The sequence below is a fragment of the Rissa tridactyla genome, chromosome 8, assembly GCF_028500815.1.
Source record: "Rissa tridactyla isolate bRisTri1 chromosome 8, bRisTri1.patW.cur.20221130, whole genome shotgun sequence".
Lineage (NCBI taxonomy): Eukaryota > Metazoa > Chordata > Aves > Charadriiformes > Laridae > Rissa > Rissa tridactyla.
The window spans coordinates 21,329,155-21,352,998 of NC_071473.1; the positions used below are offsets into that span (position 1 = coordinate 21,329,155).

The following is a 23,844-nucleotide window of genomic DNA, read 5'->3' on the forward strand; positions in this document are numbered from 1 at the left end:
TCACGAGAGAGTGGGGAAAGAAAAGGGAGTTTTAGTCTCAGTTTACCTTGAGTTCGCTGGGAGGCCACAAGAAAGCAACTCATGGGCAAACTTCCCAGGCACCCAGTTTCCCCAGGACATTCATCACCTCTGAAAGCAGCACATTAAAAATAAGCTCCTCCAGCCCTCCTAGTCCAAGCAGACAGCTGCCCTACCCTCTACATTTCCACAGAAAAAAGCCAATGGAAGGTCACATCTCACCCAAAAAAGAGCCACCCTCCCTGCTTTGAGAAGCCACCAACATCACCCACAACCTCTCCCTTTTCTAGCTCCTTCATTAAAGCCCGACACCCAACTCATGGGCATCAGGTGTGCACCAGACAAGGCAGATTCAGCCTGTTAAGTCCTTCATGACTCCCATCTCCATACCCCCATGGTACTGCAACTATAAACAGTGCAACAGGCAACATGCAAGCAAGCAAACTCCTGTACCCTTCCACGCATGGCTCCGCACTGAGCTGCCTCTCCTTTGGGGCTTTGCAGCATGCTCTACTTCAGAAAAATTTTGCTACCTGACTCCTTACAACCTCAGGGGGATCAAGAGTAGTGTCAGGAACTAAAAGTCTGAAGAGTCATCCCAAAACCACAAGATTTATTTCTAGAAGTATTTGCTAGACCTGCAAGCTTATACAAGAAGTTACCTGTGTTTATCATTTTCCTCCAAAAAAGAGATTGCCCAAGGACCAGGACAGACCACATTCAATCTCAGAAAAGCAGGACGTTTAAGGGCCAAAGCGAGAGCTTGGCATACTGCTCAGCCCATTTAAACCAACTCAAAAGACTAGAGAAAGGCAAAAAGCCCTTACAAAGCCAGGGAAGCAACATATTGACCCCTACAAAGGGTTGCCCCACGAGCACTGCTGCCCACAGCATCCTACAGCTAGAATGGAGGGACAGAAAGGTGTATGGGCACAGAGCTACTGCACACAGCTGTGAGGAAACCCAGCAGGGCCACAGCCCCAGCGCGGCCTCCGAGTCCCTCTCCCCACACCCAGGGAGGGAGAAGCATTCCAGCACTAATAGGTTGTATCCCCAGGAAACCTGCTGGAATTGCGTGCTGCAATCAGCCAGACTCACCCCAGCGTGGCATTCCAGGCCTCGGCCAGTCGCTTCTGCCTGAGCAGCCCTGTGAGCTGAACACTCAGCCCTGGAAGGAGGGAGAGCCCAGTCAGCAGCACTCAGGGCACTTTCCTGCGGTGTCTGAGTTTGCATCGGCCCTGAGAATCGTTTTTTAAAAAGAAAACAGCCCCAGTGCTACAGAGGCTCATGGTTCTGGAGGCATTTCGAAGCAAGCCGCCCACGTGCTCACCCACTGCCCCCAGGCCTGCCAAAGGCAGCCTGGACCTGGCCCACAGCCTGCCACAAACACGCCTTGGCCTCCCAGCCTGTCACGACAGGGCACCAGCCCCACAGCCTGTCACAGGCGGGCCTTAACCACACAGCCTGTCACAATGGGACATCAGCTCCACAGCTCGTCACAACGGTTCCCGGCCCCACAGCCTGTCACAGGCAGGTCACAGCCCCACACCCGCTGTGGCGAGCAGCTCTTGGCCCCACCTGTGTCACAAGCAGGGGCCCCAGGCCCACAGCCTGTCCCAGGCAGGTCACGGCCCCACAGCCTGACCCGAGCAGGACCCAACGCCACAGCCCGTCACAGGCAGCTCTTGGCCTCACCTGTGTCACAAGCCAGGGCCCCAACCCCCACAGCCTGTCACGAGTGGGACAGAGCCCCGCTCACCCTCATCCCACTGGGTTCCGGGCGGGGAGCGGGCCCCCGCCGCCAGGCCGCGCTTTTACCTTTCACTCGGGGGGGGTGGAGCGGACGCCTCCCCCCTCCAACGACAGATGAGGGGGCGGTCCTAAATTAGCATACAACGCAGTGCCCACTGGGTAGCGCCGGCGGTTCACCCTGACCTAGAAGTTGCGTGAAAAGCGAGTGTATATATAGGCACGAGGAAGGGGGTTTTACGCTGTCCGGGGGAAGCTCACCGCCGAGGCCACGCACGGGGTGTGCGTCACCCACGCCCCGCCTCGGGGAAGGTCTGAGGGAAGGGCCGCTCGCGGCTCTAGCAGAGCCCCGCCCGCGAGGGGGGCGGGTGAGCCACCAGCAAGGAGGGGCGCCGCGATGTCTCTCAATGGGCCGGTCTCACGGGCAGGAGAAGCCGACGCAGGTTCCGTGGGGGGAACCCCGGCGGATGCTTGTGGCCCCGCGGTGCTTTGAGACAGACTCACGGCCGGCGCTTGAGTCCAATGGGTGAGGTGGGGCACCGCCCTACAACCCAATTCAGACTACTCTCCCCCGGACGCCCTTTTTTATGACCCGCCCAACACCCGCAAAACCGGCTCCAGGGCTGTAGAGCCCAAGCTCTACCCACCCACTAGCCGGCAACCGCCCCTTACAAAATAATCACACCGTTTTGGTTAAAAACTTTCAAACTTTTCTGTTGATTTCTGCAGCCCCCCACCCCATTTCTGCTCACAGGGCATTGGGGGGGTAGCGATGCTGGGAAAGCAGCCGGGGTTGGTTGGGTCGAGAAGCAGCAGCCAGCTGGGGAGAGAGAGAGATGGTGTAGAAGGGAGAGTTGTGCCCCAAAACGTGGGCCCCTTGTCCTGGGGACACATGCCCTGCCATTTCCCCTCCTCCCCCACCCCACCCTCCCTGCCCTCCACCAATTTATTTTCTTATTAAACACCAAACTCTTATAACCCAGGGCTGGTAACCCCTGCCCATAGCAGATGGCAAGCACTCTGGTGTCACCCCAAAAGCCAGGAGCCAACCCCAGTCCCTCCAGCAACAGCCCAGGAGGATGCTCTCACCTGAGAGACCTGGGCAGGGTTGAAGAGCGGGACTGAACCCACCGGTGGGGGAGGTTTGTGGGAGCCAGTCTGGAAAGGGCGAAAGGAGAGAAACTTAGGAGCCACCCCCCACAATTTCAGATCCATCTGAAATTTCAGATCCATCTCCAGAGAGGGGCCCTGGACCCCCATCACACACAAATGCATCTCCCTTCTCTCCTCACCTGCTCTCCTGCTGACTCCCCGCTTTCTGCATCCCACAAGCCTCTCACCTCAACAGACACCGGAGTAATAAGAAAGGTATTTTCACCTTGCATTCCTCCTGGGGCACACAACCGGAAAAAAAAAAAAAAAACCAAACACCAACAACTTAAAATTCAGAGGAGCAGCTTCGAAAAGGCTGTCAGGGAGAGGGGTGAGGGGATCCACGCAGTATTTACCGGGGTTTCTGGATGGAGACTGAGCCAAAGGGCTTGTCCCAGCCGCAAGAGGAGCGTCAACTGGGGATGGTGACGTCCGGTCCTGAAACCACATCCACCCATTCAGAGCAGAAGCTCTTCGCATGGTGAGAAGACCTCCACACCAGATACCACACCATGCTTTCGGGGTTCCACTCTGCACCCATTGTTCTGGAGAGGTACCCCAAGAGCTACAGGCACCCACACTAAGGGGGAGTACCGGATCAGGGCAAGCAATGCCTGTGACAAAGCTAAACAACCCGGAAAGCTCAAAGTTAGGCAGGAGGCTGGACACTAAGCCTATATACAGTGTGAGGGGCCACCAGGGTTCATTCATCCGCTTCTGTTCCTCATCTCCTGCTAGTTTTGGAAGAATATCCCAAAATCTTCTGCTTCACAACTGTAGGTCATTCTCAACCACGAGGAAACTTCTAGGGGAGGATGTTGCTCCAACATCTGCCTCCAAGCCCACCATCATTCTGTGGTTGGGGTTGTGACATCCTCTGAACTCAGCCAGGAGTGGGATAACCACAGATGGCTGCTTCACCCTCTCTGTTGCTTCCTCATCTCTGTTGCGCTGCCAATTAGAGGTTTTCCTTCCCTTCAACTCCTAAAACCTGCCCAAGCAGTTCCGCACAGCTGCTACTTTCTGCTCCGGCAGAGAGCAAGCGATCCCTGCAGAATTTCCCAAGTGCTTGGAGGGCCTCCCGGATCAAAGAGGCTTTATAAATTTACAATTATTATTAATCAATGATTCACTTCCAGGCTAAAAGGGCTCCCAGTCCCACTTTGTCCCCATACAGAGCAGCTACAGTCATGAGGAGCTGTGCAATGGCACAGCCCAGCCGCCTGCATGAGGACAGAGGGAGAAATAGTAGGTGATGGGAGAAATGTGTCACCTGTCACCATGCCTGTAACCCTGGGTGTCACCCAGGGACAGTACAGCCCTTCATCCCCTACCTGCACTTCCGACGTGGGGGAGTTCAGGGCTGTCTCAGAGGTGGCTTTGGAAGGTGTTTCCTTGGTGGGCTTCGACCGAAACCAGCCAAACCACCTGAATCCAGAGCTCTGGGAAATGGAGGTTGCCACAGTCAACAGAAATGGGCGAGAAGGAGAGGATGCCACAGCCACCCAAATGCCTCCCATGCTGGATGGGGTGCACCATTTTGCCCAGTAGGCATCAGGGACAGGCAAACTTGGAGCACGAGGCTTCACAGCATCTCTGGCACACTCACCTTATCCTCATCTGGCTTCGCTGCCTCTGCTGGTGCCGGCTCTTCACTGGTGTCTTCGGCTGTACTCTCCGAGGAAGGCTGGCTGTCATCTCCCAAGGAGACAGTGGAGGTCTCTGAGATGGTCCGAGCCCTTGCCTTTAACTCCTCCTGGCATTGGAGATCAGAGCTGCCACTTGGTGTTCCCAGAGGAGCCACCCCAAGCATGATCAGAGCATCGCTGGGACTCCTCCGTGCCAGGCGTAATGGATAGAATCCCCAGAGACCCCCACGTCCCTTACAAAGCAGATAGGGAGTGATAGCATCCACAGTGCGGTGCAGTGGTCCCAGAGGTAGGAGGCTGGAGAGGGCTACTTTAACCTGTCTGGTCCCCAAGGGGACAGCTGGCACCATGATGGGGGTTTCCTTGCGAGTTAAGCGTGTGAAGGATGAGCCAGCGAGTCTCAAATTCCCCTGGGGCCCCCAATGGTACGGTCTCCCTGACCCCTCTGACTCACCTGCTCTGCTGGGAGGGATGGCTGCACCCCACTGGGGGACAGCGGGGCACCCCAGGACTCCCCAGCTTCTCCTGTGGAGCAGATGGAGGGACATAGTCAGGGGGGTTTGGCCCAAGGAGTTCCTGCCGTGTTGAGATATTTTCAGTACTTCTATCATCCCAACTCAGAGCAAGGCTGCATGGCCAAGATGTCCCCCCAAGAGATGCAAAAGACTATTCTGGACCCTGTCCCTGCCCATGCCAGCACCAGGGAGTCAGCCACAAGGCTGCACTGGTGCATCTCGAAAACCTGTCCAGTGCTGCTGGACGTGAAGCTGATTTTCCCATCTGGCAGGGAAGCGGCAGCAATCCCACCGACCCGCGGCCGGCCTCCATTGCTGCTTTGGGCAAGGCCTTACAAAAATGAAGACCCACCTGCCCAGGGCAGCCAGCAAGGCTCTAGGGCAGGCATGGCTCCACATCTGGGCAAGGTTGGAGGGAAATAAGATGCTGTGTGAAGGCAGCGCTGGCAGGAAACAGCGTCTGAAGTGGCACACATAGAATCATAGAATGATTTAGGTTGGAAGGGACCTTAATAATCATCTAGTTCCACTTCCCTGCCCTGGGCAGGGACACCTCCCACTAGACCAGGCTGCTCAAAGCCCCGTCCATCCTGGCCTTGAACACCTCCAGGGATGGGGCAGCCACAGCTTCTCTGGGCAACCTGTTCCAGTGCCTCGCCACCCTTATCATAAAAAATTTCTTCCTGATATCTAATCTAAATCTACCTTCTTCTATTTTGAAGCCATTACCCCTTGTCCTATTCACTACAGGCCCTTGGCAAAAAGTTCCTCTCCAGCTTTCTTGTAGGCCCTCCTAGGGATCGTGCTTCCCTTCAGGGACACCCCATTCCCACTGCTTATAACTGAGGACGGGCGTTTTTGCAGAGGAACAAGGCTGGAGCACCTACCTGCCGTTGGCACCACCTGTGGAGGGGGCTCAGCAAAACCCCCTCCTCCCAGAGGGGTGGCCATCCCTGGGCCCAGCGTGGGGGACTGCAGCTCTTGCCGAACGCCAGGCAGTGGCAATGCTGTGACCTGAGCAGGTGCCTGGGGCTGGAGGGACACGTCCTCATGGGAGTTGGGTCCCTGGGGTGGCACGGGCTGGTACCACTGGTCATACTGGTAGCCTTCACTCTGTGGAATCTCACAGCCAGGCTCTCCATCTGAGAACACAAAAAAAAAAAAAAAAAAATCAAAACCCACACCTCAGGAGTTTACTCCAGTGTTTGTAATTTCATTGCGCTGTTGCACAGAATTCTCCCCTTTTCCATTATACATCAGCAGAAGCCAGGGAGGTGAGGAGGGATCCTGGGGACCACGCGCAGGTGAGGAAGGAGGTAGGGCACGGCGGGGCAGCGGGGACCTTTCAGAGGCTTCAAAGAAGGTGGCCTGTGAAAGACAGGGGGGAAACCTCCCAGGAACATGCCTGAAGTTGCAAACGAACTCGGAAGGGGAATGCTATGGAAGCAAAGAGATCAAGCGCAAGCAGCAAGAGCCCAGCAGTTCAAAAGAGCCTGGGGCCTCCAGCCTTTTCTTCCACTCCTGCTGCACACCCCGAGCAGGAAAGAAGATTCACCAGAAAGCCTCAGCCTTCGTTCCTGCTCCACAGGAGCGCCTACAGTTGAGTTTCTTGCTTTAGGCAGATTTATTCGGGGTTGGATTTTTTTTTTTGTTTGAAAGGCAGGTTGAGCAAGTGGTGTTTGTTTTATTTAACACACAGAGACATCGCTCTGTCTGATGTTAGGCACAGCGCGGGCAGCACACTGCCATTGGTACTTAGGTGCATGTCCTGCTTTTTCCAGCTCTGCAGCCTCTGGCCAGAAACATGCCGGGCAGTAAGAAATTTCCTTCCCATCACCATGAGACGCAGCCAGGCGAGACCCAGACCCCATGGGTCTGAGACTGGGGACAGACTATGGCACCTCTTGGATGTGGTGCTACAAAACCCCTTTGCTTTGCCTGCCAGCATTTCTCCTCCAGCCTGCTCAGGGTTGGCTTCGCACCAGAAGCTGCTCCCGCATGGCCCAGAGATGCTTGAGATCCCCAGGGAGGAGGATGGATGTTCAACTCCATGCTGCCTGACAAGCACAGCTGGAAAAAGTCAGGGAGGACAGCCCAGGCTGTAAGGTTGGAGAGGGAGATTGCTGTGACCACATGGATCCCCAGCTTGGCACCTTGATTCGGGCTTTTTCTTTCCAAGATAGATGAATTCAGCACCAAGCCAGCTTTCTCCACGTGCAGGTCCCTCAGATGGCGACTCTGGATGGCCTTCTCAACAAACAGAAGGGCCAAGCGTCGGGAAAGCGAGCTGCGGAGACCACATGGAGCAGACCTGACTGCTCAGAGAAGCCATCCCATCATACCTGCAATTTTTTTCCCCAAGGAAAGATGATCACAGCCTCAGCCCTGATAGCAGCAGAAGGCAATCAGGATTGATGATTCTTTTTACTGCCTGGGAGAGCTCTTTGAAGAGGAGTTTGGCAGCAGCAGGGAAAGCTGATAGGAGGAAACGGCTTGGAGGAATTTGTCATGTTTTATCCTGTCTGCACCAGCCTTTATTCTCCACCCGTCAGTGCCAGCATTCCCAGCAGAAAGTTAGATCTGAGCAGAAGTGAGGAGCAGCAGGATGTGCCAGGGTGTCCTGCTGATGGAGGTGGCTGTGAAGCAACGCCAATGGGTCACCTGCCCCTGACTTCTCCTGGATGGGACATCCCGGTGGACACGCTGCCCAGCTAGGAAAGGAAAGGTCTCCAGCCCTTCCCTTGACAGCCACCTAGGGGAGGCTCATGTCCCTCATCTTGATGTCCCTTGACCCTCTGGGTGGACTGTCACTGGAGGGGACTCTTGGGGTCACCAAGAGGCAAAGCAAAGGGATGAAAGAGGCAGCAGGGAAGGGGAAATGCTGAGGCATCACCAACAGGCCTGCTCCAGCCCGGCACGCAGAGGGACAAGCTCCTTCCCAAATCTTTCAGTGTGAAATCTCCTTAGTTCAGCTCCAATTTTCATCCTCGGAGGACTGCCCAGGAACGGGGCCATCTCCCCCGAGGCTCTTTCGGGAGGCACATGCTTTGTCCAGCCGCCCGCCCCCGGCTCCCCTTCTCCTCCCACAGCACCCACGGAGACAGCAGAAGCTGTGGTAATTAGGCCCAATTACTGAGACTTCCTATGGAGGGCAAGAGCATCAACCCCTCTGTTTGCAGCCCAGCCCCCAGCAGCCCCAGGCCAGAGGGATGCATCCAGGCAGGAGCCAAATTCTGAGCTCTGGGGGAATGTAAGGAGCAGCTGCCGGGAAATGCTCCGGGGAGCAGGGAGCTGCCTCCCAGCCCACGGCAGCACAACTCCACGCAGAGAGAAGCCCGCTGCGGCGATTGCAACCTGCTGCTTCGTTTCCTTTACCTGCCATGGATGCAGCAGCCCAGGAGAGTCCTGGCTGAGCAGGTGCCACCTCTGAAGGGACGTCGTCTTCCACCTGCAAGGAGTCAGAGGGAAAACACGATAAAACAGATGGGAAAAGGGACGACGCAGGGTAAAGACTAAGGAAGCCATGAAGCCAACGTAAAGGAAAGCATGGTGCTCATGGGTTCTGGGGCTCACAGCCCACCCCAGGCTGTGGGACCCCGGGTTACAGGTGAGCCCCCTACCAGCGTGGGTCACAGATCTTTTCCAGCAAGTGAAGGGGGCTGCAGCACCGCTGCCTGGCTGAGAGCAGGCAGGAGGAGAAACGGGAGACAGAAGAGGGCACAAAACCAAAAGCAGACATGAAATGTAAACAAAGAGCATTAATCAAAGGACCAGACCAGAGTTAAGGGATCCAAGAGCACACGTCTGCAAGGTGATGCCCTGCTTGCGTGCTCTGCAATATCCTCACCACAAGAAGAGACCATCAGACCCTGACTGCTCCAAGACAAGGAGCGTTTTGCCCCCTGGGAAGCTCTGCAGCCCTCACTGCTCAAACCTGCAGGTGCAACAGCAGACACCACATCTCTGAGCTCCCAAGCCAAGGGGAAAGGTGCCTGGGTAAACAACGACCTTTGAACCCCCATACCTGGGATGTCCCCTGGGATTCGGGGCAGAGGAGGAAGATGCTTCCGCAAACAGACTACAGTGCAGACTAGCTGCCCCCCCGCCATCCCCGCTCCTCCTTACCTCCCACTCCCGGCAGCAGGCTCGGAGCTGTACCAGCCAGTCAGGCTCCAGCGTCTGGTCCTGTTCTGGCATCTCCAGGAGCAGTGTGTCGGAGAGCTTCAGCCGCTCGGCTAGCTGCAGAGTCAGGAAGGCAATGGGGCTCGTCACAAATCTCAACCCCATGGGGGAAGAGACCAACCCTCGCAGCAATTGCACATGGCTGGGCACACAGGCCCAGGGAAAAACAGCGCCAGAGCTGCACTTCCAACACCAGCCTCTTGCGCAAGATTTATTCCCTCTCCTGCATTGCTGCGGAGAGGTGCTGGCCCATCTCGTGCCCCGCGGAGAGCCTCCCAGCAGGGCTACCTCAGCCATCTCCGCAGAAACGTCAACATACCGCTGTCAAAGACACTCTTCGCATCAGAGAGGCAGGTAACTATTACCATCCTTTCCTCTTCCAAGGTAAATGAGCACCTTTAATCCCACTTGACAGCTAGCCCAGGGCACGGGTGGGTTTGCAGGACAGCCAGCCGGAGCTCTGGGAACAGCCCACCCCCAGGCCTGCCCACCAGCCCCATTCAGGGCTTGAGCTAAGGGCTCACCTGGCCGTTTCCTCACCCGGCTTTGCAACAAGCATTACCATCGCTGATAACCACACAGAAAACAAATACAGGGCTGGGAGGGACCCTCTGATGTTCCCCGAAAACCTTGTGTGCCCACACCAGCCCATGCAGCCTGTGTTTTTCCGATTTGCACTTAAGAATCTCCAAGGAGAAGATTTCACAGCCTCCCAGGCCTGTCCTGATGCTTAATGTCCTTAGAGCTAAAGAGGTTTTGGTTAATATCTAAGCAAAATCTTCCCTGCTGCAAATTAAGCCTCTCGGTTCCTGCTCCTGCGGAAGCTGTGGGGACAGACAGGCACTGTTCCCCGAAATGCAGACTCCTGTGCGCCGGAGGGCTGTTATCACATCCCCCATAGCCCTTCCTCCCCCAGCATATCTTGCCTGGAAAAAAATAACCCAGAGGCCCTCTTCAGAGGTCATTTTCCCCTCAGTCTCTTATCACCCCTGCTCTTACTCTTCTGCACTTGCTCCAATTTGGCCCTGTCGCTGAGGGCAGCATCCCCAACAAGGCACAGTGCCCCAGCCGAGACCCCTGAGACCTGAGCATGGGGGGATTATCACCTCCTTGTCTCACACATGCCGTTCTTGCTCTCACAGCCCAGAATAACATTGGATTTCTTTTTTTTTCTTTTTTTTTTTTTTTTTTTTTGGCAACAGCATCCTGTTATATTGCTGCTTGGTATTTTTTCCATGCTCCACTATCTCCCCCAGGTCCCTCTCTGCAGTATTGCTGCTGCGTGTTCAATCTCTCCTACAAGAGAGGGGTCCGTGCCGTCCTGGCTGCAGCTGTCTCAATGTCGCAGGGCTCCAGCTGCTGTCAGCAGAGCAAGAGGCTCTTCTGGGGTGACTGAACACACCCGGGTGCAATGGAGGGCTCTCCGCAGAGCTAAATCAGTCTGGACAAATTGCTTAGACAAGGGTCCAGTTTTAAGACAGCTGGATAAGGGAAGATGACATTCACGTAAAGCACCGCTCTTCATCCAAGCCTTTACTGAATTTTCTCTTACTGGTATTGACCCACTTCTTGCGACTTTATCAAGCTCCCTCCCAGCTCCTTCACACTCATTTGTCTTCCACACTTTGCTACTGGGCTGCCCCATCAAGGGCCACCAGAGCCATCCAGAGGTGACTTGGCAGCTCAGCCACCCTCTGCAGCCACACAGGTCTCGGCTATCCACCCCATCCAACCCCCCCACCCCCCATCAGCTGCTTCTTTCTATTTCCAAAATTGTTCAAAACGGCCTAGACTGACACAAAATACACTTCCCACCTCCAGGAGGCTACAGTGAGACACAACCCATGCAGCCAGGCCTGGCTCAGGACAGGGGCCAGCCACAACCACCAGCATAACCCAGCCAGAAGCTTGCACTACAAGAACCCACCATCCTGTCTCGTTGCAAACACACATGTTCATCCTAAATCAATTGCAGGAAAGAGGAAATTATAAGCATGATTACTCCTAAACGGGGGGAATGTTTAATCCAAAAGCTAATGTGCACTTTGATCCAATATTAATGAACCAGCACCTGGTTGTATATCGTCCCCAGCTTCAAAAGAGGGGAAGTCTTAATCAAACACTAATGTGTATCATAATTTGTAACACAGTCTAAAACATCAAAGACAAGAGTGTCTACGAATGCACTAGTTTTTCAGATGAAAGTGTTTTCTCCCAGGAGAAGCATTATCCCCAGCAGAACGGTAGATCTGAAAGGCTGTTAGACAGTAAATAGGTTTCGACAATGGGGTGGGGGGGGACTGCACCCGCCGAGTTTTGGGCAATTTCTACAGCACCTGCTTCAGACAGGCAGCCATGCTGCCCCTCATCTTACAGCACCACAGCTTTTGCCCCCTCCCCGAGGGAGGAAGGGTTCAACCAGCCTCAGCAATTGCCCCAGTGACGCACACGGGGTGGGCAGACTCGCTTTCTTGAGAGCCCAACCTGCTCAGAAGACCTGGGACGCTTTCCTTCTCCCCTCCCTGCCCCAGCATCCCACTCATGAAGTGGAAGAGCTGGGCTCAGGGCTACAAGCTGGGACACGCTCCTCTTCACCATCACCCCAAGGGAGCCCCCAGCAGGTAAATGCAACCACGGGATGGTGTGCTGGAGGGGAAATGTCAAACACTCACACTTCAAATTCTTAGGTCTGTTCTGTTTAAAAGTTCAAAAAGCCCCTACAGAATAGAAAACATCCTTTGCTTCCAAATAACTCTGTTCCTACTTGGTAGTCAACACAATTCCTTTGTTTTCTACCCTAAATCCATGGGTATTAGAGACCTCGCGGAGGTGTTGGCTTTGCCGTGCTTAGAACAGGCTGGGCAGCAAAACGCGGGGGTGGGGGGTGCTACTCAGAGCTGCCAAGCACCCCCGGCCATGAGGAAACCCCAAGGATGCTTCCCACCACACCGGGTCCTAAACGGACATCAACCTGCCAAGGATGAAGGGAGGTACGAGACTCACCTTCATCACTTGTTGGGCCAGGACAGGGTGGCTGGCCGGATCCTGGTCCAGAAGCGTGGTGGCAATCTGCTCGCAGTATTGCAGGGCCTGGGCTGGGAGTCCATAGTCGGCGAGGCGAGAGGCATAGAGGAGCTTGTACACCTCAGGAGAGGGAAGCAGAGCAGATGCAGGTGAGTGAGGAGGCACTCGTGCCCACGAGTCCCCTCTGCCTTGGTACTGGCACACCATCTCAGCGTGACTCAGAGCACCCTGGGTCATGGGTCTCATCAACCAGAGGTCACCTGCAACTTCATAGAATCATAGAATCTTCATGGTTGGAAAGGACCTTTGAGATCATTGAGTCCAACCATAACTTGTCACGATAACTTGGTGACACCCCATCCATCATCCCCATGGGGCAAGCCCAGCCATGCTCCCCAGACTGTGGTGCCGTCCTGAGGCCAGCCCTCCATCTTCATTTATCCATCCGATTTGTGCAGCGCCCATGGCGGCAGCAGCCGGGTGCTTATTTGCAATATGAAAAGCCTATCCATTACCCAAGGGAGCAGGAGGGGAGCCAGACCTGAGCAGGCACCAATCAAACCCCCATGTCCCAAAACTTGCCCAAAACCCTGCCCTAGAGGAGCCCCTTGGCTGGGGCAGCCTCCCCATCGCTCCCGAAGCCCGAAGAGGGGACAAGCCTCGGAGAACAGCCTGAATCCCTGGCGTCAGGGGGATGGACGCATGTTTTGGGGCAGGTCTGAGCTGCTGCAGCAGATGTGCTTGTGCATCTCCGCTACCTGGAAGGGGAGTAGGAAGGATTTGGGCTGTCGTAGCTGCTGGCAGTACTCAAAGATTTCCATCCGCTGGATGACCTCTGTCCTGGCAAACTGGGCGAACGCCTGACTGCAGAGGAGAGGGGTAGGTTCAGCAAGCGGGAGCAGAGCTCTCTCCCCAGACAGCCCCACAAACAGATTCACAGCTCCATCACTGTGCCAGCCTGCAGCTGGAGAGGCCCAGAGCAAAGCTCACATTAAAAGCAGTAAAAACCAACAACCGGGATTTGCTTTTGCATAAAAGTGAGGTCCTGGGGATAGGGAGAAGGTAGGAAACGTCGCTCTGGCAAGAGCACCTCCTCCTGGGCTCGCTCACCGGTGGCTGCTGCCCAGCAGAGCCATGCGGTCTGCCTTCACCCCGAAGTAACCAAAAGGAATATCTGCCATCAGGTAGCAGAAATGAGCTGCTTCGACTGCTCCCTTGCCAGCTGAATGGGAAGAAAAAAAAAAGGCAAACACTTAGTCCTAAGAGAGAGGTCACCACATGGTCAGTGTCGCTTTGGAGGCCCCAAACTCCCATGAAAGCCCAAACCCAACCACCTCACTTTTCTTCCCTGCCCATGCAGACCCCGATCCCTCCCTTCTCCCTGTTTTTTTGCCTGTCTTACCCAATTGCTGCTTTCTATACCTAGAAGGGGGTTTTAGTTCAGTGGTAGGACCAGGGGAGCCTGAGCAGGGTTTAGCTCCAGCTTCAACTCCGTGAGGTACCATTGCTGGCATGAAATCCCCCAAAGTCCCTGTCACTAGGAGCAAGTCACAGTCCCTGCAGTTACATATGCCCTGCCTAGGTCCATCCACTACAGGTGTCTCCAAAATAGCAGCGAATGGATGTGCCTGAGCCTGACTCATCTGCCAGCACGAAGGGCAGCAGGATCCATCAAAATCTCATCCCTGCCACTGCACAGACACTGCAGCTCCGGGGGCACAGGCATGTACACCCACCCCATCTCAGCACCATCCATGCCAGCATGGACATGCATGGTGACACTGCAGGTGTCTACTCGCTGTTACAAGACAGCAGGAACATAACTGCTCACAGTGGCCTCGGCTCACCCAAAGTGTCTCCCATGGTGACGATGGCTCGGTGGTTCAGCTCCATGTCTCCAACCTTGTTGGACAACATCACAGCCAGGTGGGGCCTCCAGTCTCCCCATGTGGCATCCCCGCAGCACTGGAGGGAGATAAGAGTAGAGCGAAGGTGAGCAGACACAGTCACCACAAAGTCGGTGTCACAGACAGGTGACAGCACAGGGGTACACGTGCCAGGGCCAGCCTCTTGCTCACGGACCAGCGCTGCCTGAGGGATCCTTCCCGACATGAGCTGGAAGAGGGTCTGCAGGGGGTCATTGGTGGCCAGCGTACTGGTGAACCTGTGAGGAAGCAGCAGAGATAAGGCCGCTGTGCTGGGACGCCAAACCCTTGTTCATCTCCAAGAGCACATCCCAAATGCCCCAGGAAAACAGTGTCCTGAGGGACTTGCTGGAGAAAGCAGAAAGGCATCAGCCCACCAGGCTGATGATCTGCACTACCCTCCAGAGCAGGCAAGTCTCCAGAACAACGCTGGATAAAACCTCCTTAAAAGGATTCAGGTTGCACAAGACAGAAAATTTCTGCTTAGCTCTCCCTGAAGGGATCAACCCAATCCAGACTAAGTACATTAATTCCACTAGAAAACCTTCATACGGATGGGATGAACAGCTCAGACCAGGCTGGATCACGGTGAAGATGGTTCAGCTCCACCTACCCTGAGAGCTGCCTTTGCTAGAGCAGCAAGGGCAAAGCCAAGGACAGAATAAATCCAAACCACATCTGCAGGGAACGGCTCTCGTTCTGCTTTCCAGACCTAACTTCGTTTCTCCTGTCCATCAGGAACCCTGAAGGACTCTGACTCATCTGGATGGATGCCCCCTCTCCCCTTTGCCCCCTCTCAAAGGGTCCAGCTGAAATCAGTGCTCTTGTTTCAGTGCACTGGGGCTGAGAGCACACAAAGGGATAACAGGCTTAGCAAAAACAGTCACAGGGCATCACACCTTGCTTTATCTTCTCCAACTTACCCAGTGAGCACCCAGCTGTAGGTCCGAGGGTCCATCTTGCTGGAGAGGAAGAGGGCATGACCCCACAGATGGTTTCTCATGGCCCAGACCAGAGCATCCTGCAGCCAAGGTGGAGGAGAAAAAGGGTTTCACTAACTCTGTTTTTCACTGCCCTCCTCCACTGCCAGGGAACCCTCTGCTCACCCAGCTCAGAGAAGAGACCCAATAACTGCTCTGGCTTTAACTAATACCCTCCCAAAAACTCTTCCACATTCGCAAAGGCCCCTTTATCTTTCTACTTTGCATAATGACAAGAACTGGGATCTTCATAGCAGTATTATATTTCCTGGATTTCCAGGTCTGTGCTGCCTGTTAACTCTCAATGCCACCGCTGTGGGATTCCAGCTTGGGCACCCAAGCTTCTCCGCATCCAACCCTCCTCTCTCCCTGTGCCTTTGGTATCCCTTAAGATCACATACCTGCAACTAAGCCTACCCCAGTGCTGATAAAACCTCTGCATCTTGTCTTTGCTTGGGGCCCCATCCCAGTTCCCAATGCTGGGAAATCACTGCCATAAGCCCTGTTGTAAAAACACAACTCGAAGGGTTGATCCCACAACCTCAAGGCACCTCTTGACCATTCTTCCCTTTCAAAACCTGCCTGAAGAGGCCAAAGGGGCCGAGAAAAAAAGTCAGCCCTGTCCTGGATCCCACTCACCACTTACTTTCTTCCTACCATAGTAGAGGAGCTTGGTGAACTTCTCCACTATCTGTGCCTGCGTCTCCACGACAGGAGGGACCTCCCCCGTGATGAGGTCCAGTGTCCCTGGCTGACGTGACATCCACTCATCATCCGTCAGGCCGATCAGGTTTGCTGCAGGGTTTTGCCTCTTGTACTTCTCTCGGCGCCGGCAGTCTTGCATCAGCAGCTCAGCTGTGTCTGAGCCCACCATGGACTGTGAAAGGGAAGGCGGGGAGCGAGGCCCTCGGAAGCTGCCCCATGAGCAAAGGCTGACAGCACTTATAGTCAGACACCCTTACACTTGTACCCTCATCCTAGCACATCTCCCCCACAACACCAGCCTTGGCCACCAGCACGCAGCTTAAGAGGGCAAAGAATTCAGCACAACTACCAAGTCCTTCACAGCACGCACTCTGAAGGTCTTATTTATCAGTTTGCAACAAGCAGCCACAGATTAGATTGGGTGGATTTCATTGGGTTAAGGGAATAATCCCCGTTCAAGCATAAGTGCTGGCTCCTCGATGAAGGTGGCACCAGTCCCTTTCACAGCTGCTATAGCATTGGCCTATTGATAGTTCGCAAGGATGAAAAGCAATCATGGAGAAGGGTTTGCTCCAAATACCCAGGCGGTAGCAAGCTGATTGATAGTACTATGGGAATGGGATGCTTTTAAGGTACATAACCCCTGAAAATAGCAACTGGATCAAGAGACACCTAGGGGACATATAACTTGTCTCACTTCTAAGATCACAAGGGCCGGCACCTTCCATGAGACACCTTACCCCATTCTGCCGGCAGAGGAGGATCAGGAGTTTCCAGAGAAGAGATGAATCTCTGCCTCTCTGTGTTGAGAGATCACAGCTCGTGGCTATCTTCTGCTGGCAAAATGTCATCACATCCACCTTGTGCAGATCTTCCCTACAGCAGCAAAGAAAGGCATCAAAAGAGACCCAAGGCAAAGCAATTTCAGACATCATTCAGACTCCAAGCACTCCCATGTTCACTGATGGGGATGCCAAAGATTCAAAGGGAGAGATGGAGGAGAGAAGATCCCCAGTGCCAATGATCTCATACCACATTGGCCACACCAAGCTCAAAAATGCTTAAGTTTTATCATTATTATGACTTTTTGCAGATTTCTGTGTTTCAGGGATGCAGAGTACATTTCAAACCCTCTCTCTGCCCTTCTGATAATATTCTCATCCATCCATCTGCAAAGAACCTCACTTTTGCTTTGCTGTGATCCTGTTACAGCCACGGATGTTTGAGGCTGCAGGAGCAGGCACGCATACAGGCAGTATCTTTTATTTAACTGGCGTAGTGCAGGGAGAAAGACACGCTTGTGACCACATAAACCCTTTGGGTCTGAAGCAGAAGGAGAAAGCTCTAAGCTACTGCAAGCCAGGCAGAACTGCTGCCTTACAATAAAATAATCAGACATTTGGAAAGAAAGGGTGGCTGAGACACGAGATCAGCCAGGGGAGAAGGACTGGAGGTGGAGATGCCGATCCCGACTCAGTCACACCGACATATCATATGGAGATTCTCAACGTCCCCTCTGGCACAAGGAAGACCTTCTGGTCTTCCACCCAGCTTCTGGGCATACACAGCTCTTCTGCTCAGTAAATGGTTTTCCTCCTTCTACACACTCCTTTTCTCTCCCCGTTTTGGTTATAAGCGACCAGAAGACATGCTGGTGTAACCAATATGTTACAGAGACAACCTGATGCAATATGCCATGATTCTTCCCCAGGCTCACGCTGGATGAAAGCGCATACTGCGTCTGACCCTGCCGGGCTCAACAGTCTCAAGGGACAAAAACCTTAGGAAAAGCTAAACCGCAGGTTGACCCAGGGCCTTAGCCATCCAAAGAGATCTTCCAAAAATTAGTTTTCTGCGATATGAGTACAAAAGAAGGTCAGACATACAAACCACACTAAACCCACACCCTACGAATATTCAAAGAAACCATCTCCCACAAACTCCATCCAAACCGACCTACACTGCGGCAAAGGGGCTGGGCTCCCAGTCTGAACCTAGACTTGGCTTTTGCAGATATCTCAAAACAATGGGGACCCTGAAGTCTGCCTTGAGTTCATGTCTCCTCCCAAAGGAGAGGTGGTCCCAGGCCAGCCATGCCAGCACAGCCAGGAGGATACGGGTCCTGGACTTGCCAGTGCGGCATACCTGGCCAGGGGCCCCGGAAATGCCTGTAGCTCCTCCAGCTCTTTCGTGTCATGAAGGATTACCTAAAAAACAAGAGAAAATTCAGCAGCTGGACTCCAGCAATCAGGCCAGCCCCAGCTGGGCTAGCTGAAAGTCAGTGCCTTGGCAAGGGTTCAGCATTCCTGGTGAACACACTCTCTGTACTGTCTTAAGACAAACTCAAGAGCCTTGAGTTACCTTGAGACCCTAAACTATCTCATGGATCCCAATACTAAGGTTCAGGAAAGAAATGTCTGTTCAGATGGCATTTGCTGCCTCTGTGAGGCAAAACAGGAGACTGAAATGCTGTGGTAGACTCAGGGGATGTATACAGCCTCTATATTGGAGCACCTCAGAAAAGTGAGCAGATTTATCCTTTGGAGACGTACGGACCACATCTGTCCCTATTGGAAGGGATCACTGTGAACAGGTCACAGATAACAAGGGTTACGGAGCTGAAGGAGCGGGATGCAGGGCCTGAAGTCTGAAAGCGATGCCCAGGAACAGGCTTGGCATGATGCAGACTCTAGAGTCCATGCGGGATGGAGATAAGATGGCAGCAGGGGACGGGAAGGCTACTAAGGAGGCTGTTCAGGTGACAAAAGGCGTTTGCGTCCCTCAGGGCAAAAGGAACCCCCTCCAGCAAGGGGGCCGAGGGTGGTCTGGGATGCCAGGCGCATACCTCTAGGCTGTGTAGCTCAACGTGGGCTAGCTGTCCCTCGGCAGGGTGGTGGGGACACACCACCACCAGCTGGCCTCCGGCTCCAAAGCACACGGCCATGTGCGGCAGTGAGAACTTGAGGGGTACCACCGGGGCTGGGGTGGATACCGAGTGCCCCCCTACAACAACACACAGGCCATCGTGAGTCCCCTCACCCTGGCCCCACACCACCTCCACTACGGAGGATGCAACCAGGTCCCAACCTGTCTCCTCAACTTAAGTAACCCTCCACTGACACCCACCTCCCGTGCAAGAACTGTCCCCTAAAGCAGAAGGCACGCACGGCAGCAGAACCCACGGACCACGCAATCACCCCGCAGCACCCTAAGTCATGCCTTGAGCCTGCACAACCTCCTCCAGGAAAGGACCAAGCTGTGAGACAGCAAATCTCCTAACGCCAGCCATTTATTTCCTTTCTTCCCACTTGTCAGAGGGAGCCAGGGCTCCGTCAGACCTCACCTGCTTGTGCCAGGCTCCAGGTCCCTGAAAGCATGGGGTCGTAGTGGTCGGCACCATCACGGATGTACTGGCTGAGCTCGTGGCTGCTGGAGCTGAGTCCTGACTCACGGTACTGCAGGAGCTGGCTGGGCCGGCCCGAGGGCTGCGAGGCAGGGAGAAAACGCAAATCTGGCTGAGAAACTAGGGACACCGCTGCTTTTCCGCTCCCAGGGCAGTAGGACAGGCTCTGCTGCTCCATAAAAGTACCCAGCAGGAACAGCACCGCTGATTCCCATCTAAGCAGCTCACTCTCTTCAGGATCTTAGGCTCATCATGGCACGTACCCTGGTCATACCCAAATAATTTACACCAGCCAACGGTCTAGCCCAACAGCTTTCCTAGCCTGAACACGAACTCCCCAACACAGTCACAGCACTTGGGAATCCAAAAAAAAAAAAAAAAAGCTCTGCCCAGGAGCAAAACCACCAGAGCAGCTTTGATTTGATCTTTTAATTTGCTCTTTGGCAAAACGCAGTGCTCGGGACATGAGTGTGGTGGAGCAAACCTTGGTGGACAGAGCTGAAAATGACACACAGCTTTCAGCTACCTAGGGAGGATGCAGGAGAGCATCCCACCAAACCTGGATTTCTGTCCTGTTCTTGGTCCCGTGGGGGACCGATGTACAGCCCCACGCCTGGGGGAACAACAGCCCAGCAGAGAGTTCATAAATACCAATAACCCACTATAATAATCCCCAGAGGCTGTTAAGCACCGAGTAGAACGTAGCAAAGCAGCACTTTTCTCCTCAGCCTCCTTCCCAGCTGGAGGAGGGAGACATGGATTGCTCCTAAAATCTCTAGGACATCCCCACGCCTTTTGTCCTCCATCCCAGCCCATCTTGAGGTTACCTCTCGGGGCTGGCCACTGGCTTCCCCTGTATCACTGCCAAGGGTTTTTCCCCCGGTCCACTCAGGCCGGGCAGCCGAGATGTATCTCTCCTCAGAGGAGTCATAGGTCTGTGCCCTACAGAAGGGAGCAAAAGGAGATACCCTGAAGGTCAGAAATTTTTGGGACCAGCCACAAACCCGCTAATTATGCTGTAGATGTTTTTACCAGGTGATGGCCAGATGCCCCCACTCTTACCTGTCCTGCCCCAGGGGGGTTGTGGCAAGGTCGGGGTGGTAACCCCTGTAGTAGTGCTGGTCCTGGTAATTGGTACTCTTTCCGTAAGGCTCACCCTGTCCCAGGCCTAGAGAGAGAATCAAGATTTAGTGTTGCCCCTCCACAGCAACAAGCCATAATGAAGTTGCGAAAGTAAAGCAATGTCAGACAATTTGCCATGCACACCCCATTTGCTTCCAAATTAACCCAGCAAGTTGGAAGTATAATAAAGCCCTGCACATGTTTGCCAACACAGCACTGATGTCCTTTCCTCTTTCCTCCCTCCCCTTTTCTTCAGCCCAGGAATTCCAGAAACAGCAAAAACAAGGCCTCGACCACTCTGGTCACACAGCGCCATCGGCATCATTGAGTTCAGTTTGGAACCAGGAATGACGCAGGTTTTTAGCCACACAGGTTGAGATTAAATGTTCCCTTGGGTGCACCTACTTCCTGCCCGTGTCTCCCAAATGCAAACTCAGGGCAGTGCTGCATGGGGACGACAGCACCGATGGCCCAGGAGCATGGGCAGGAGCAAGCCCTGGAGATGTGCAAGCCTTAGGAGAACTCATGCTGGAGAAAGTATCACCTCTTCTGCAAGCAGCAAGTTGCCTCCCTCCGTAGACCCAAAGTTGAAGCCCATACCTCTGTCATCCTGCCAGGCCACCGGCTGCCACTGGTGGCTTTGGTAGGCATAGAAATCTCTGTAGCTGGCTGATGGATACTGACAGTGGGGGTCCTCATATCCTTGCCTGAAACACAACACAACATTCTTAATCTGAGAAAGAAAGGGCACTGCTGCAGGTTATGGACCACATCTAGGGTTAGGCTCACACCTGGACAGGATCTTTGGAGGCAGAAAGGGTGATGGAAGCAAAGCCAGGTCCCCTGCCCAGGTGCCCTGCTCAGCAGCAGGGCCAGGAACTGGTCCAGCATCACAGCTGGAAGGAGCAGCAGGAGGTTTGGACCCTTTCCCATATCCATCTACGGGACAGCTGTGCTCTCCATTTTCAAGAGATGCCCAATTTCAGCTCGATGGTGTGGACTTCTCATGGGGATCAACTTTCAGACACATCTTAGGAGAGGTCTCCCACAAAAGCAGCTTCTCCATCAAGTTCCGGAGCTGCTGTGTCCACCACACAGCTCAGTGCAGGTCTCCCCTTGCTTGCCTCGGAGCCCAGCTCCGGCCTAAACCACCTGCCCAGCACCCACACACCTTAACCCTTCACAATTTACCCAGTGATTTGGTCAGCCCCACGCAACACCACCTTTCCCAGTGTGGGTATCAAAGAACCTCAGCACAAAACCCTGTGTATCCACGCTGTAAATTGCCAAGGGCGAGAACTCAAGCAAATCAACCCAAATTTGCTGTAGCGCTTGAAGCTCGCTCAGCACTGAGAGCATCCTCAAACCCACATTTTATCCTTTCACCCCCCGCTGTTTCAGCAGCTGAGCTTGCAAACTCCCTTTTGCTCCTATATTACCGCCTATATTTTTATTGTTCACCTTGCACTTAGTAAAAAAGAACTGCATTTAATCAAACCTTCAAGAAAAACGCACCTCGGGACCGAGATGAAGCCTGTAAAATGGCAACTGCAGAAGCCACAGCTGTAGGAAGAAATTGGAGCTGCAACTGCAACTTAAATATAGAAGTTACCAGCTGCTTTAATAGCTGGGCATCGCCTAACCACGCATTACCTCCTTGAGGCTGCTCGCTGCCTCCCCTGTGCAGTTACAAGGGTGGGACTCGTGTCACAAGCCCACAAGGGAAATGAAATGGTCAAATCTTATTTTAAGAAGGTTTACAAGGAGGGGGGCTCAGCATGAGCATCGCAAAGCTGGGCAGCTCTAACCTGGAGTGCAGCCTGTTGGGGTAGCTGCTGTCGTAGTACTCAGCCCAGGAAGCCGGTCTGTGGGCGTCCCTCCGGGGGTGGTGGCCTTCGTCCCAGGGGTGGCCGGGGAGGTGGTTCCCATCCCAGGAGCCGGACCGAGGCGAGGGCCCCGCGCGGAGGAGCTGCCGCCGGGGCTGCGGTGGGGGACCACGGGGCACCTCTCCCCGTGTCCCCCGGGCTGCCTGCCTCTCCTGGGGCTGGGGCGGCCAGGCAGGGGCCCAGGGCTCCATCACAAGTCCCAAATGACTTTAGTGGCCTGCAAGCAATGGGATAAGTCACAGTGCATTTAATCAGTGGCTTTTCACCCCCCCTTAAAGCCCCCCACATGAAGCCTGTTGCCACCTACTCTCCACTTTTGTGACCGTGCTGGAAACCCAGCGTGCTTTCCAAAATGCCCCAAGTCAAGGAAAAGCCATCTCCACATCTGCTTGAACTTGAAGCTCCCCTCAAAACACCAGGATGAAACGGTCCTTCTTTGAAAGCAACAGGCACGCAGCCCTTCCCAGAGCGAGAGGTAGCACCCCCATAGCCTTCTTCTGCACCCCCAGCCAGCCCTGCAAAGCACCACCACTCACAGCCTCCCCGGGCAGGTAAGAAATCAGCTTTACCTCTGTGACAAGTCAGGGAAAGCCCGTTTTATACACAGTAGGGGAAGGGATATTGGCAAAGCTATAAGCAGGACCAGGAGAGTTATTCTCAAAGAAATGAGCAGGGACAGAGGCAGGGATAAATGGAGATTTGCTCATGTGAGCTATGAGATGGGGTGGAAACGGGGATTTCCTCCTGCCTTTCAACTCCAGCAAGAATATAGCAATTGAAGCAGACACCAGATTTAGTTATAACTGTCCCAATGCAGCAGAGGAAACCCTGAGTAGAGCCCAGGGCAACGCGTGGGTGAAGCCCCAGCTTCTGGGGGGAGGGATGCCACCCTCAAGCCCCCCATGTCTCCCTCTTGCGCACCAGTACCCAAAATACCCGCCACAAACCTCCCTGATCGGGCAGATGCTGTCTGAACCACTTGTCACCCCTCTGACACTCAAAGTTTGAGGCGTTTGGGGGCCATTTCAGGGCTGGGGGAGGGGACACGCTTGGGGCTGAACTGAGGCAGCTCAGTTTGTGCCCCTGAAATCAGGGTTAAACCCTTGCCCCCAGGCACAAGCACCCAGACACCCATCATTTTGGACCCACCAATGCCCCCCCCCCAAGTTTTGGGCCAGGGGTTCCCACCGCTGTTCGCCCCCCGCGGCGGTCGCACACACCTGCTCGGAGGCCACCGGGGCCCTTCTTCCGCTCCCCGGGCGCCACTGCCAAAGTCCACTGCCACATGGGCCGCCGGCCGCCGTGGGGGGCAAAGGGCAGCTCCCGCTCCTCCGCCCCTCACTTGGCCCCTGGGGCGGCCGGCTTACGCTGCCGTTTGCGTCCCTGAGGGTCACCTTGCCCATCACTTGTGCCTCCTCTCACCCAAGAGACGGAGCATGCAGCCCTCCAAGCTCAAAAAAAAAAAAAAAGCCAGATATTTCTCCTGTGGGTTTGTTTTCTTTTTAATGCCATGAGATAATTATCCTCCTTTATA

At 54.4% G+C, this 23,844-nt stretch overlaps 1 protein-coding gene and 1 long non-coding RNA gene across 6 annotated transcripts in view; both read right to left on the reverse strand.

Moving 5' to 3' along the window:
- LOC128914011 (uncharacterized) overlaps positions 1–1,843 on the reverse strand; it is a 31,840-nt gene extending 29,997 nt beyond the window's left edge. The window contains exons 1-2 of the long non-coding RNA XR_008468151.1: positions 1,714–1,843; positions 1,117–1,186 (exon numbers count right to left, since the gene is read on the reverse strand). This is a non-coding gene — a long non-coding RNA (uncharacterized LOC128914011). The remainder of the gene's footprint in view (positions 1–1,116; positions 1,187–1,713) is intronic.
- Positions 1,844–2,462: 619 nt separating this feature from the next.
- Positions 2,463–23,574, reverse strand: SEC16B (SEC16 homolog B, endoplasmic reticulum export factor). Of its 5 annotated transcripts, XM_054213218.1 has the most exons (26): positions 23,531–23,574; positions 22,233–22,527; positions 21,025–21,131; positions 20,365–20,470; positions 20,130–20,244; positions 19,243–19,384; positions 18,745–18,902; positions 18,045–18,106; positions 16,640–16,775; positions 15,841–16,071; positions 15,138–15,235; positions 14,372–14,453; positions 14,137–14,254; positions 13,400–13,511; positions 13,048–13,153; positions 12,269–12,409; positions 9,209–9,322; positions 8,459–8,531; positions 5,971–6,225; positions 5,023–5,093; positions 4,529–4,675; positions 4,254–4,361; positions 3,276–3,357; positions 3,060–3,157; positions 2,857–2,925; positions 2,463–2,587 (listed from the first exon to the last, which is right to left on the reverse strand). In XM_054213218.1, exons 2-26 carry the CDS (start codon positions 22,499–22,501, stop codon positions 2,516–2,518), a joined length of 3,072 nt encoding a protein of 1,023 aa, XP_054069193.1. In that variant the 5' UTR covers positions 22,502–22,527; positions 23,531–23,574; the 3' UTR covers positions 2,463–2,515. The 5 variants fall into 5 exon arrangements, 2 of the variants coding, with proteins under 2 accessions (XP_054069193.1, XP_054069192.1); XR_008468247.1 differs by lacking the exons at positions 3,276–3,357; positions 4,254–4,361; XR_008468248.1 differs by lacking the exons at positions 18,745–18,902; positions 23,531–23,574 and having other exon boundaries at positions 3,276–4,361; positions 22,233–22,505.
- Positions 23,575–23,844: the final 270 nt, after the last annotated feature.

What these genes read in the sequence shown, in the direction of transcription:
- SEC16B (XM_054213218.1), bottom strand. Translation starts at nt 22,501, where the DNA reads ATGGAGCCCTGGGCCCCTGCCTGGCCGCCCCAGCCCCAGGAGAGGCAG. An exon ending in TCCTCTGCCGGCAGAATGGG is followed by an intron (nt 16,072 to 16,639) that starts GTAAGGTGTCTC and finishes TCCCTTTCACAG; the next exon opens with TCCATGGTGGGCTCAGACAC. An exon ending in GGGAGTCAGCAGGAGAGCAG is followed by an intron (nt 2,926 to 3,059) that starts GTGAGGAGAGAA and finishes CGCCCTTTCCAG; the next exon opens with ACTGGCTCCCACAAACCTCC.